Raw genomic sequence first — 14,250 nt, forward strand, 5'->3', positions numbered from 1 at the left:
GAAACACACAATAATAAATCAAATAGAAAAATAGCAAAAGTTAAATAACATGGAGAAAAAATTGGTATATAGAAAAATATTTGAGATTGAAAGGAAGGTCACAATGAGTTTAGAATACAAAAATAGAAATACAAATAGATATAGGATAGGATAAATAGAAAAGCAAATTATGATACATGTAGCTATGTAGAAATAGAAATAGATATATGATAGGATACATAGAAAGCGAATTGGGATACATGCAGGTCTGTAGTTATGGCTTTTGCTTTTCCTTTTTCATTTTCTGATATTGATCGTACTTGCTTTTCAATAGCTTCTCTTCTTTCTATTCCGCCAGAGGCGGAGGCGGAGGGAGTCTTACTCTGAGAGAGAGAGAGAGAGAGAGAGAGAGAGAGAGAGAGAGAGAGAGAGAGAGAGAGAGAGAGAAGATAACTACTAACTTTGTGTGTGTGTGAGAGAGAGAGTTTAGGCAAATGTTTGAACACACACACACACACACACACACACACACACACACACACACACACACACACACAGAGAGAGAGAGAGAGAGAGAGAGAGAGAGAGAGAGAGAGAGAGAGAGAGAGAGAGAGAGAGAGAGAGAGGTTCAAAACGTTATATCTTCCAGAAACCTTGACTTAACATACATGACCTAGATCGGTGAGAGCAGATCAATAGCCAAATCGCACCAATGGGAGCTTGAGGGGATAGTTAGCACAAACCACGAAGCATGGATGTTGGTGGGGAGGCAATACAACTTTAGTAAATCGAGGATGAGAGCCTTGAAAAATTCCCTCTACACTCAGCATACTCACCTACCAACAGGTGTGGCGTTGTCTTAAATATGTTGCGTTGTTGTGCCAGCCCAAGTACGCCTTTAAGTCAAGGTTTCTGGAAGATAAAACGTTTGAACTCTGTGTGTGTGTGTGCGCATGCGCAAAGTGTGACAAAATGTCCAATACTTAGAATATGGTCATATAGTATCCACTTTGTACAATGTATACACCAATGAGCTATGGGTGAAGAAGCTCTAAATCTAAATATGAGCATTTATGTTTGTATTTGAGAACTTTTTACATTATAAAAGAAGTGACATGATCAATGAACATGAAATTATGCGACAAAGATATTTTTTGTGAGCAATGACAAATCTAAGTCTTATAAATACCTTTTGTGTCCTTGTAAGAATGAGCGAGACTTGTCAATAGGCGGGTCGCTCGAGCTAGTGAACCCTAAAGAAAAATGAATTTTCCATTTGTACCTTGTCTCTCAAAAAGAAACGTTTCATTGTCCCATTCAACTTTCAAATATTGCCCTGCGACTCGCTTGAGACAATTGCCTCACCTGAGCATCCAACAAGTAGAAATACAAAAGGTCGCCAACCCGAAGTCCCGAACCAGAAGAGAAGAGAAGAAGAGCCAGAGAAAGGGAGGGGGAAACGATGATGGTGATGAGGCATGCTGCACGTGCCCTTGTTTCTACATCAAGGCAGCAGCAGCAGCCTGCAACGCCTATGGTGATGATGATGATGGGGCCAAGGGCAAGCCGTTTATGTCGCTCTCTTGCACGCATGCCTCTTAATGGCTGTGTGGGCAGCGCTGCTTCCACTGCGGCGTTCTCCACCACACCTCTCGCCCAGTTCAAAGGCCCTTCATTTATACGTCTGTACCTGCAGCTTTTGGAGACTCGCCCCATCCTAACTAAGAGTTTCACTGCTGCTACCATTTTTTGCCTTGCCGATGCCACATCCCAGGTAAGCCCTTACCCCCCCCCCCCCCCCCCCCCCCCCCCAAAACACACACACACTCTGAGAGAGAGAGAGAGAGAGAGAGAGAGAGAGAGAGAGAGACTTCTGAAGCAAGTGTTCTTATCATACCAGACCTAGAAATAAAAAAGAGAGGCTGAATGTAGCGGAGGAAGAACACTTTTTACTGCTGTTTCTCAATGTCGTTTATGTGCTCACTACCGCGTACAGCGGACGGCGCAAGAGATTGATGAAAGTCTACATGTGTGGTTTATCGAATGCTACACTATTGGGTGCATTGTCAAGCACTAAGAGCCCATGATCCAAGAAAAGTTGGTAATTGTGAGTCCTTTTCGTGTCACATAAAGGTATTGACCATCGCCATCAATTTTTTTATCTGGCCTCAAGAGGGGCAAGACCATAGAAATTGAACAAGTTTCCCCCATATCAAATTTCTGACGAGAAGAAACAGGAGAACTTGATTTCTTTTTATGAGATGGTGTTAAATAGGCTATTTGCAATAGCTAAACATAACTTTCTAATCTTGGACATAGCTTAGGGTGGTAAGTTTTCACTTTTCCTTTAATCAAAGTTTTGGAGATGCCTCACATTATTAATGAGCTCCCATTAAAATAGCACATAATCCTCCTTGAAGGGTACATGGTCCACTTGATAACATCTGGGATGTTACTCTCTTGGCTCAATAGCCCTGAGCATACACACAAGTTTACCCTATGTTTAACCCCAGGTCTGGAATGTTTGATTGGCTATGCTCTCACACTCACACACACACACACACACACACAGAGTGACTGGGTCCTCTATGGTTTTGTATTATGGTGGAGGTCTTAATCTCATACTCTTGGGTTTGTGTCTAGCTCACGGGATTAAAAAATTTGCAATTTTTCTGTAGGATGGTCTTATCATATGTTTGAGAACATATGCAGTGTTTAAATACTGTCTTTTTCATAAAAGAAATAATTATAATAAAAAGAAGACGTATTTCTGCACTGCTGTATGTGTGGACCTGGTAACAATGTTAGCTACATCTTCATTATGACCTTTCTAATCCTTTCTTTTACAAGATCGTCTTGTTCTTGAAAGTTACTTCAAGAGGAGCTAGAAATCAAACCAGTAAATAGCTACCATACCTCAAAACTATTGTATTGTTGCAAAAATTATTTGTGCAAAATCTTGCAAGTTTGCCTAAATCAACAATTCAAATCGAACCTAAACATGAAAAGTGGCTATTCAAAAGCTGACTATCCAACAAAAAAACTTCTTCAATATTGCCCCTTTGCAATTCTAAGGCCATTTTCTAATTCTCACCCTTACGTTGCTTGATTATGATTGTCCGCCGGTATTCAAAACAAAAATTTATTCAGATAGAACAAGACGGAATTTTTTTGTTGACAAGTTCCTCTTTTGGAAATATAATATGCTTTGTGGCTTTCATCATTTTTAACGTGTCACAAAAAGCTCTGCCTCAAGAGAGTTTTCCTTGTTAGCAGGTTTATTTGTATCCTATCTCAAGTAGCACAATGCTTTCTTTCAATAAGGAAAGAACATTGGACATTGTATAGATGTATATGTGTTATCGTTCCTGCTTCAAAAAACGCAACGGTGGACCGGCCGACTTTGTCGTGGGTGTCTTCTTCTAATGATCCCTGGTGAACCCCCTTTGGTCCTTGTATAGATGATAACCCCGAGGTCGATTAATGTCCACCATTTATATCTTCAACCTTTCAATAATTAAAAATCTTTTAAATTGTGCCAAGTCATCTTCAATTGAATGGTTCATGGAAGGATTCATTGTCCATACATGTAGCTATCCCTATCCCTACTCCCTACCAATGAACTGGGCATCTATGGAAGTGACATGCGACCAATGCAGCAATGATAAGGCTGGATTTGCATCTCATCCGGCCAATCTATATGATTCTTCTCCCCCAATTGATGCCATTCCTCATCCCTAACATAAGCGTTCCAAATCACCGGTTGTCTCTTAATCTCCTCTAGACACCTCGCCTAGAGCGGAATCATTGTGCTATATAAAACAGGGGAGAAGTCAAGCTTTCCATTAAAGCTGTGATCACGTGCACCCAATACTCGCACACACTGGAGTTCACAATGAAAAATCAAAATCAGCCTCTCCACTCTCCTAGGTCAATTTTGGGCACCCCCTCTTCATGCTGAGTCTAGCAAATTGATCTGGTGCCACCATGTGTCCCCTATGCCCAATTGAGTTGAATTCCTAGTACCCACCAACTTATAAAGTGTAGCGTGGGGCCTAAATGACTTTGAACTGAGCAGAGACACCCTTTCATTGCTCGGATTTCGGTGTCGATTGGCCCGTGTCGACCTCGCCTTTACTGCTGTGCGTGAAGGCTATCGGCCGTTTCACATTGGCCATACAATGTTTGGTCATTTGTGACTTCAAAAGGAGGGTCTAAAAAATTAATAAAAATCAAGGGAAAGAAACCAAGACTAAGGTTAGTGGTTGTCATAGCCTCGTGACATACCCCCGTCTTGAAATCGCAAATGTGTGATTGCATGCTAGATCTATATTTCATAGATAATTGAGTGTGATAAGCACCCTTTTATCATCACGTGTATCTGCAGGAAGGGTCATGAAGCGTAGATACAAATTACTTAATGAAACCTTCATTCTTTTGCCATTTTGTCTACGATAGAAGTTAGCATAATACTTTTAACATTTGTAGAGCAGGGTACACTTCTATTGCACTGAATCCGTATGTACATTTGATGTGCTAGCTCCATCATTATCTCTCTTTTGAGAACGTCCATCCACTTTGTATCCATAGGTAGATAGTTCATGAACTTCACCAAATACTGTCATGCAACTTTTCCCTTAACTTTTCTCTCCTTATGTGCCAAAATTTGCTCAGGTAACAAGATCTCATCAAGTTTCTCAACTTTTGGTTGATCCTCATCTAGTAAATCTTCTGGCATATCACCCACGAAGGTTCTTAGAAGACTCACGTGAAATTCATTATGAATCTTCCAAGTGTTAGGCAATTTCAGCCTATAAGCAACAACGCTATCTTGTCAAGTACTTGAAAAGGCCCATAATAACGCATGCTGAGCTTCGGGAAATAACCTTTCCTTGCTCTTCATCTTCTTTAACCTTGCCTTCTCAAACCGTAACAGTACCCAATCACCAAGTGAAAACAACATCACATGTCGATGACGATCATCGGCCTTCTTTGCTTTGCCCGAGTCTTCTCCAAGGCAAGCTTGATTTTCTTATACATTTCATCCATGTTCTCAACATAACGATCTGCTTCGGAAATCTTGTCCTTTGTGCGCAAAATCGGAGGAACCTTTTTGCCACCCTCAACAATTTGAAAAGGTGCCTTGCCTGTTGACCAATGCGCCGTATTGTTGTATGCATACTCAAGCATGGGTAAATATTGTTCTCACGTGCCCTTATTATCTGACACATAACATTTCAACAGATATAAGACAATAGAATTGTCACGTGACATATCCAACCCTTTGTGTCCGTGGACAAGCTACAACACGACAAGGGTTTAGTCCAGTCAGTCTAGATTAGCAAGTGTTCTGGCACTTTTGTGAGTCTGTTCGTAGATCGTGCATGATCAGTCACTTAGTGTAGATGCATATCCTCTGGTTGCACACAACATGATCATAAGCATTCTCGTCAGAATCCATCAGAATCCTTCAGGGGAATTTTCCAGTGTATTTAGCCTATTTTCCCTATTTTTGACATTTTTCACTTATTATATTTAAGTGACTTTTGTTGGAAAGTAGGTAGGGCAAATTGAGTAAGTTTGTATATAAGCAAACCTAGGCTAGCACTAATTGGCAGAAGAGGCAACAGGAGCACCTTGCTCAACAGGCAACTTCTTAGCAGAACCCAAGAGGCCTAGCGTTTTTGCTCCACAGCAACCACCTAGCGTTTTTGGACCAAATCAGCCAGCGATTTGCACTTGCAGATTCTGGCGACAACAGAACATCAGATCAGCCTAGCGTTTTGCATTTGCAAGACAACTGGCGACAGATTTGCAGATTTTCAGCCCTAGCGTTTTTGCATTTGCACCATAACCAAGCGTTTTGCAGATTCACCACGACAGAACATCAAGAAACCTCAGCGTTTTCAGTTTTCAGCCCTTAGACACCGCAGATCAAGTCCCGAACCTCGCAGATCCCACCTTCCTGCAGCAGTTCCTCGTCGCATGGTGGGATCCATCGAAGTTTACAAATTCAGCCCGGAAAACGCAGATTTCCGCGTCTGCGTTTTTAGCGCATTGTCATCGCCATTGTCATCGACATCGTCCCCGACATAGAGTCAGAATTCAGCAAATACAAGATTTGCAGATTTCAGCCCTTAGAGTTTTCAGATTTCAGCCCGTCTCGTCGTCGTACTCATCGTCGTCGACATCGTCGGCAAGTCCAAGCATTGTAGAGATTTGTGCAATCATAAGTAGACCGCTCTTGACATAGAGAGTGGGGCCTTCGTTGTAGGGTTTTACAACGTCTCTGGTGTCGTATTCTCTTCTCTATCTCTTAGTCTCATGCACTTCCATTCACAGTGTCCATTTACTTTGTTTGTGTCCATTGCACTCTCTCACTAAAGGAACGGAAGGCTCTCCCTTCCGCAAGCAAAAGGAATCCTTGAGCACAGTTCGGAGCACTCATCTTGAGCAAAGTTCAAACATTCATTCCGCTGCACCTTACATTGGTATCGGAGCTTTGGCAGTGTTCTGTATCACTCAAGGAAAGAACCACAAGAACCACATAATTTTTTTCTGCTTGTTGCGATCGCACAAACCCAAGTTCACTTGGGCGTGTCGATTCCTAATCGTGTTTTTGAAGAGTGACAGGAATCCCATGAAAGAAGGGCTTGTCCAGCCTCCCCTTGTACCTCTTTTCACTCATTGAGAGCGGACCGTGCACTTAGTGGCCGGCCAATCGACGTGAGGTGGGAAAAAGCAACCTTGGTGTGAGCGCAAGACCGCCAAGGGGTGCGTCCGCGGAAAAGAGCAGAACTCGGGTGAAGAGAAGATCCTTCTCTAACACAAATTGCAGGCGAAAGAAGAACCTCAAGAACCTCAAGATTCCCAAGACCCTCAAGAACCAAGACCCGCAAGAACCCAAGTTCCTCGTGAACCCAAGAACCCAAGACCCACAAGAACCCAAGTTTCTCGTGAACTTAAGAACCCAAGACCACAAGAACCCACAAGAACCCAAGACTCCAGTGGACGGTCATCACTCGAAGCGGAATGGATACTTCGCTTGGAGGTGATGAGCATGAGAGAGGCGAAGAGTTCTCCCCACCAGGAGGTTTTTTCGACCCTCCCCCTTCCCCATCTACGCCAAGGATTGCACTAAACTCTTATGGAGGAGTTGGAGCAGATGTTTATGGACAGGAAGTTGGAACGCGAAGCAAGAAGAGCAGAAAGAAAAGCAGAAATGGAGCGCGAACACCAAGAAAGAATGGCAGCCATAGCGCGTGAGAGCGAGCAAGCACGCTTGGAAGCCAAAGAAAGACAAGCCGAATTTGATCGCGAGAAGAAAGCAAGAAAGGAAATGAACGACCGACACATGGAAGAGATGTTGCGACTTTTTTCTCAAGTGCAAGCGCACTTTGCACAGAATCAGGAGAAAGAGACTCTCTCAGTCTCTTCTTCTCCAAAGCAAGACACATGATTTGCATGATGATTTGAATGATGATGATAAGCATGATGATTTGAATGATAATGATAAGCATGATGATTTGGATGACAATGACAAGCATGATGATTTGCATGATCAAGATGTGATTTCTCACAAGCATGATGATTTGCATGAAGATGATGTGATTGTTCACATGGATGATGTGTTAGTGGATACTTTCTCTAGTGAAGCTAACCTCATTGCAGATTCAATCAATCACGAAGAACCGATCTTGGCTCTCGAGCCTAGGTTCCAAGAACCCCCTCAGGAAGAACGGATCTTGGCTCTCGAGCCTAGGTCCAAAGAACCCTTACAGGAAGTACTATATATGTGTTCGCATGATTAGTCAGCACGCATTGTTCGAGTGTTCATTCGTGATCGTTTCGTGTATTTTCGTCAACGTCTTTATGTGATCCCTTTTCCTAGGCATGACATATTGTATGTTGAGCACGTTTCACTCATGAATGAGCACGGATGTATGCGGATTTCTCATGAAAAGCTGAAAAGTATGCATTCGAGGAAGTCACATTCCATGTCTCTTCCTTGGCACGACACAGTCGTAGAAAGAGCACAAGACAAATTGATCACCAAGCATGGGCATTTCCGTTGTGAATTGCCACAGTTGATTGATTTAGATCAGGAAGAAAAGGTTCGATCTCATTGTTTGCATATGTGTGGTAAACGGTTTGGCATGGTATGTTCATGGTTTTGTGTTGGAAATGGTTTCATGAATTTTCAGCCGTGGAGATTCTTGAAGAAGAAAGAAGCACGACTCTCGACGAAGTTGAAGCATTGAAGGAGCCACAGAAGACTGTCGCTTTCGGTGCGGCCCAAAGAAGCAAGCGTTGCAGACCTTTATGAAGTTCAAGTACCGCACGACCCACGCACCAGAGTGGGCCGGCGAAGAGTCTCTTCCAGGATTCCGGATGCTATTGGCGATCTCCCTCGACGCCATACAGTTCGGTACCAGTACCTCACTTTGAAAAGGAGGGGATATCATGTTGACACATCCAACCCTATGTGTCCGTGGACAAGCTACAGCACGACAAGGGTTCAGTCAGTCCAGTCAGTCTAGATTAGCAAGTGTTCTAGCACTTTTGTGAGTCTGTTCGCAGATCGTGCATGACCAATCACTTAGTGTAGATGCAGTCAGAATCCATCAGAATCCTTCAAGGGAATTTTCCAGTGTATTTAGCATATTTTCTCTATTTTCTCTATTTTTGACATATTATTTTTAAGTGACTTTTGGAGGGCAAATTGAGTAAGTTTGTATATAAGCAAACCTAGGCTAGCACTAATTGGCAGAAGAGGCAGCAGGAGCACCTTGCTCAACATGCAACTTCTGAGCAGAACCCAAGAGGCCTAGCGTTTTTGCTCCACAGCAACCACCTAGCGTTTTTGGACCAGATCAGCCAACGATTTGCACTTGCAGATTCCGGTGACAGCAGAACATCAGATCAGCCTAGCGTTTTGCATTTGCAAGACAACCGGCGATAGATTTGCAGATTTTCAGCCCTAGCGTTTTTGCTTCTGCACCATAACCCAACGTTTTGCAGATTCACTGTGATGGAACATCAAGAAACCTTAGCGTTTTGAGTTTTCAGTCCTTAGACACCGCAGATCAAGTCCTGAACCTCGCAGATCCCACCTTCCCGCAGCAGTTCCTCGCCGCACGGTGGGATCCATCGAAGTTTACAAATTCAGCCCGGAAAACGCAGATTTCAGCATCTGTGTTTTCAGTGCGTCGTCGTCGCATCGTCGTCATCGACATCGTCCCCGACATAGAGTCAAAATTCAGCAGATACAAGATTTGCAGATTTCAGCCCTTAAAGTTTTCAGATTTCAGCCCGTCTCGTCCTCGTCCTCATCGTCGACATCGTCAGCAAGTCCAAGCATTATAGAGATTTGTGCAATCATAAGTAGACCGCTCTCGCCATAGAGAGTGGGGCCTTCGGAGGAGGGTTTTACAACGTCTCTGGTGTCGTATTCTCTTCTCTATCTCTCAGTCAAATGCACTTCCATTCACAGTGTCCATTCACTTTGTTTGTGTCCATTGCACTCTCTCACTAAAGGAACGGAAGGCTCTCCCTTCCGCAAGTAAAAGGAATCCTTGAGCATAGTTCGGAGCACTCATCTTGAGCAAAGTTCAAACATTCATTCCGCTGCACCTTACAAGAATTAGCCTCTTTTGATTGTCTCAGTTTGTGGAAATGATGAGGAAAACTCGAGCGTAGTGCCCGTGTTTTCAAACAAACCTCTCCAAAATAGGCTCGTCATACGAGGATCATGATCACTAACAATAGATCACTAACATGCAGGCTTCACATTGTGAAGTTTTCGTCCGAGTTACGACCAGTTGATATTGTGCTAATTCTTTCAATCTTTTGCGGTGCGTACGCCCTATCAACTACCTCATTTTTGTGCTAATTTTTTCGATTTAATGCTTCTTTTAGTGCTAGGCTTCATTATGGCTGAGTCTGCCCTTGATCTCCGGAGTCATGACAGAAACTCAGTACGTTGAACTTTGTGTTGATGTATGCTCATGTGTGTGTGTGTGTGTTGTGTGTTGTGTGTTGTGTTTGGGAGCATATGTTAGTACCTAGTTCTACACCCACTATTGGGCACTGACGACGTTAGTGGGGATGTCGTGGTATTTAGTCAATACTATGCATGATGGAGCTGATGGTTATATTGTCTTGTGGGTGACTACCATGGGTCTGTACCTTGCACTTTCCTTTTAAGGGTGAATCTGGGCCTATCCTGGATTCATCTAGGTATATTTTTTAGTCGTATAGCGGACATGCAGACTTCACATTCTGAAGTTTTCGTCCGAGTTACGACCAGTTGATATTGTGCTAATTCTTTCAATCTTTTGCGGTGCGTATGCCCTATCAACTACCTCATTTTTGTGCTAATTTTTTCGATTTAATGCTTCTTTTAGTGCTAGGCTTCATTATGGCTGAGTCTGCCCTTGATCTCCGGAGTCATGACAGAAACTCAGTACGCTGAACTTTGTGTTGATGTATGCTCATGTGTGTGTGTGTGTGTGTGTGTGTTGTGTGTTGTGTTTGGGAGCATATGTTAGTACCTAGTACTACACCCACTATTGGGCACTGACGACGTTAGTGGGGATGTCGTGGTATTTAGTCAATACTATGCATGATGGAGCTGATGGTTATATTGTCTTGTGGGTGACTACCATGGGTCTGTACCTTGCACTTTCCTTTTAAGGGTGAATCTGGGCCTATCCTGGATTCATCTAGGTATAAATAATAGATTGTGGCATATCATGGTACTTGAACACATTGTGCCATCTGATCAAATTTTATCTTCTTCTAGACAAGAATAAAATCGGCTTGCTTGCTGAACTTGCAAATAATGATCCATGTACCACCATTCCTTGTCGGCGTTCTTGGAAGATCAAAGATAAAATCCATAGCAATACTTTCCCATGGCTTATCTGGAATAGGCAGTGGCTGTAACAACTTTGATGCCTTTTGCCTGTCAAACTTGACCTTTTAGCAAATCAGGCATGCTCGCACAAAGGCATCCACATCTCTCCTCAAAGCAGGCCAATAAAAGAATGTTTGGGCCGCTTTCACTGTCGCATCTATACCACGATGCCCAACATACGGTGGGACATGGCTTTCTATCATAACCTTATGTCGCAATGACCTAGTGACACATAGTTTGCCATGCATCATCATAAAGTCATCCTTGAGGAGGTAGTGCTCATGGGGTTGCCCATCTTGCAACTGTTCAAAAATCCTTGCAAAATCTTCATCAGTAGCATATCTTTCCTTCATGTCATTAAGCTCATGATGATAAAGAATTGACACAACTGAAATTTGTGGCTTTCTTGATAAAGCATCAGCCACAACATTCTTTTTGCCTTCCACATGCACAATCTGAAAGTGGAACATAGAGAGAATGTTTGTCCATCGCATATGCTTTGCAGATAACTTTGACCGTGTCTAGAAGTATCGCAAGGTCTGAAGGTCTGTTTAGACAACAAAATCAGCACCTAACAGGTAGTGCTTCCAGCTAGAAAGCGCATGAATCACAACCAATAGCTTGTTCTCATAGATTTGCATAGTCTTTTTTGGCCCTTGCAAGATTCTGCTCTCGTAAGCTAGTACCCGACCATTTTGCATTAACATTGCCCCAAAATCTCTTTTTATGTCCTTGAAAGTGACCTCTTTCTTGTGCAAAGCATGGAGGGGTGAAGCAATCTTGGCAAAGTGCCGGATGAACCTTTTGTAGTTAGAACATAATCCCAAGAAACTTCTGACATCATGCACAATCTTCAAGTCCGGCCATGTCTTGATTGCTTCCTTGGCAGGATCAATTCGAACACCATCCTTTGACTCTATGTGGCCTAGAAAGTGGATCTCTTCCAAGAAGAATTCACTTTTCTTAGGATTGACAAGCAACATGTGTCTGTATAGCTCTTCGAACACAATGGTCAAGCGACGCCTATGCTCCTCTTCATTCTTAAAATAGACTATCATGTCATCAAAGAATGTGCCAACAAACTTTTGATGTGGGCGGAAAATTCGATCCATTATCCTATTGAACGTAGCAGGAGCATTTGTAGGACCAAATCGCATCACTAGAAACTCATACAGACCAAATGTCGTCCTGAACGTAGTCTCGTGCACATCCTCTGGCCTAATACGAATCTGATGGTATCCACTCTTAAGGTCTATCCTACGGAAAATTGCAGCACCCTCTAAACGGTCAAGAATAATATCATCCTTGGTATTCTTAGTCAACGCAAGGTAATCAATACACATGTGCCAAGAGCCATCCTTCTTCTGCACTAGAAGCACTGGGGAGCAAAAGGGTGAAGAACTAGGTTGAATTAGCCCTTTGTCTAACAGCTCCTCTACCTGGCTCATAATCTCTTTTTGCTTGGCCGCACTAACCCTGTAGGGAGGCCTATTTGGTGGACTACAACCTGGCACCAAATCTATCGCATGATCCTCAGTCCTCTCTGGCGGCAACTGAGACGGTAATGAATCAGAAAAACAGTCACTAAACTCTCGCAAAAATGCTTTCTTCATCTAGCTCAGATAAATTTGACTGATAGTTATCTGAAACATCATATGCAAAATTCAAGTACGCAGAAAGATGATCCTTAATAACAGAAGTGATAGCCGAAGCTGATACAACAGGGACAGACTCCCCTTTAAGCTTTACATCGAGGATATGAGTTTTGCTCCTATGCTGTAGGGCAAGGTTACCCGGAACGCGAAACAGGAACGACGACATGAATCTCTGCGGAACAAGGGAATGGCAAGGGTCCGAAACGGGAACGGCGCGGAACGGGAGGCATAGAAAACACCCAAATAATGCAATTTTTAGCGTTATGTGTTTGAATACAAGCAGTACTAGAGTCCTTTTACTCTAATACCCACAAAAAACACGATTTGAAGACCATTCAACCTTATTATGACTTGATTGTGATGTGTGGCACCGCGGTCATAGTACATACACACCAGACACAATGCCCATACACAATAACACATGCAATTACAGATTAGAGCTCTCAAATAATTGCAAGAGTAGAAGTCCAGAGATAAGACTTAAAAATCAAGCCATAACATCGAACAAAATATAGTTTTCGCTTAATTTTGGCTAACAAGGCCCGCCAAGGCGCTACAAAGAAACCAAAGGTGACATATACCATGATGAGACTACAAGAGGACAAACCACAATACCAAAAAACCAAAGGTGACAAATACCTTAAAGATGCTACAAAGGGGGCAAGCCGCAATACAAAAAGGTATGGATAATGGAAGTCCTAAAGTCTTAAGACTTGAGACTCAAGAGCCAAGGGGAGAAAGAGCCTTGTTGCAATTGTGAAGGAAAGGGGTGAGGGGGGTGCATTTTATAAGAGCTATGCAAGTTTGCAAAGCCTACAATTTTTAAAATTCTACCCATTTTTGCCCGTTTATGACCGTTGGAGCTCTCTGCCCGTTTTCGCCCGTTTCGGCCATTCAGGCTCGTTCCGACAGTGCCATTCCGGTAACAGTGTGCCATCCAGAATGCCCAGACGTTCTGGCCCGTCCCATGCATTCAAGCCCTGCCAGAGCGCCGTTTTGGCGTTCTAGGTCCGTGGGAACGCGTTCCCTGGTAACTCTGCTGCAGGGTGATCTTTTTGTTGAAGACATCCAGCACTCCATGTATACAAAACATCTATGGGATTCCCAACAGCGCATCGCACCGTTCCAGTGGCATGATGTAGAATTCCTTTGTGTCTACATACGAATGAAGATGCAGACTCAGCTTTCCAATGATATCGGTAACACACTCTGAGTGGCCAGGACATGCCAAACCTGCCTTTGCCAGTACCCCATCTCTTCAGCTTTGATGCCCAACTTGATCACCAACTCTGGTGAGATAAAGTTTGCTTTATCACTTGGATTAAAGAAGATAAGTGTTGTTTGATCCCCACGCTCCGCATAACTCATTGGCATTTGAGTTTGGCCTATCACCCACCATATCTGGCACTAACCCGGCCGTGGGTTTGGGCTTCTTCCCTTTCTTGGCCTCTTTGTCCTTTGAGTCAGCTGGCCTCCTCCTTTAGGGACAATCTGTAGTAAAATGACCAGGCCGCTTGCATATAAAGCATTTGTTCTTAGCCATTAAAGCCCTCTTTTCCTTGAACGACTCGTGCACAAAAGGCTTCCTTTTCATTTTCTTAGCCTGTCCTTCAGACGTCTCGGTTGAGTCCTTGCCTTTGTCTGCCTTTTCTAATCCCTGTGACGCTTCAGGAGCCGCTTTTGCAAAGGGCTTCTTTG

At 43.3% G+C, this 14,250-nt stretch overlaps 1 protein-coding gene across 2 annotated transcripts in view; it reads left to right on the forward strand.

Annotated features, from left to right (window-relative positions):
• Positions 1–1,309: 1,309 nt before the first annotated feature.
• The window catches only part of LOC147460006 (uncharacterized), a 58,827-nt gene continuing 45,886 nt past the window's right edge, over positions 1,310–14,250 (forward strand). Inside the window, exon 1 of one of the 2 annotated variants that reach the window (XM_086511165.1) lies at positions 1,310–1,753. In XM_086511165.1, the coding sequence (XP_086367291.1) occupies positions 1,442–1,753 (312 nt within the window). In that variant the 5' untranslated portion in view covers positions 1,310–1,441. The remainder of the gene's footprint in view (positions 1,754–14,250) is intronic. The other variant, XM_086511164.1, reaches the window with a different exon arrangement.

Source organism: Adiantum capillus-veneris, chromosome 4 (assembly GCF_014529385.1).
Source record: "Adiantum capillus-veneris isolate H3 chromosome 4, ASM1452938v2, whole genome shotgun sequence".
Classification (NCBI taxonomy): Eukaryota; Viridiplantae; Streptophyta; class Polypodiopsida; order Polypodiales; family Pteridaceae; genus Adiantum; species Adiantum capillus-veneris.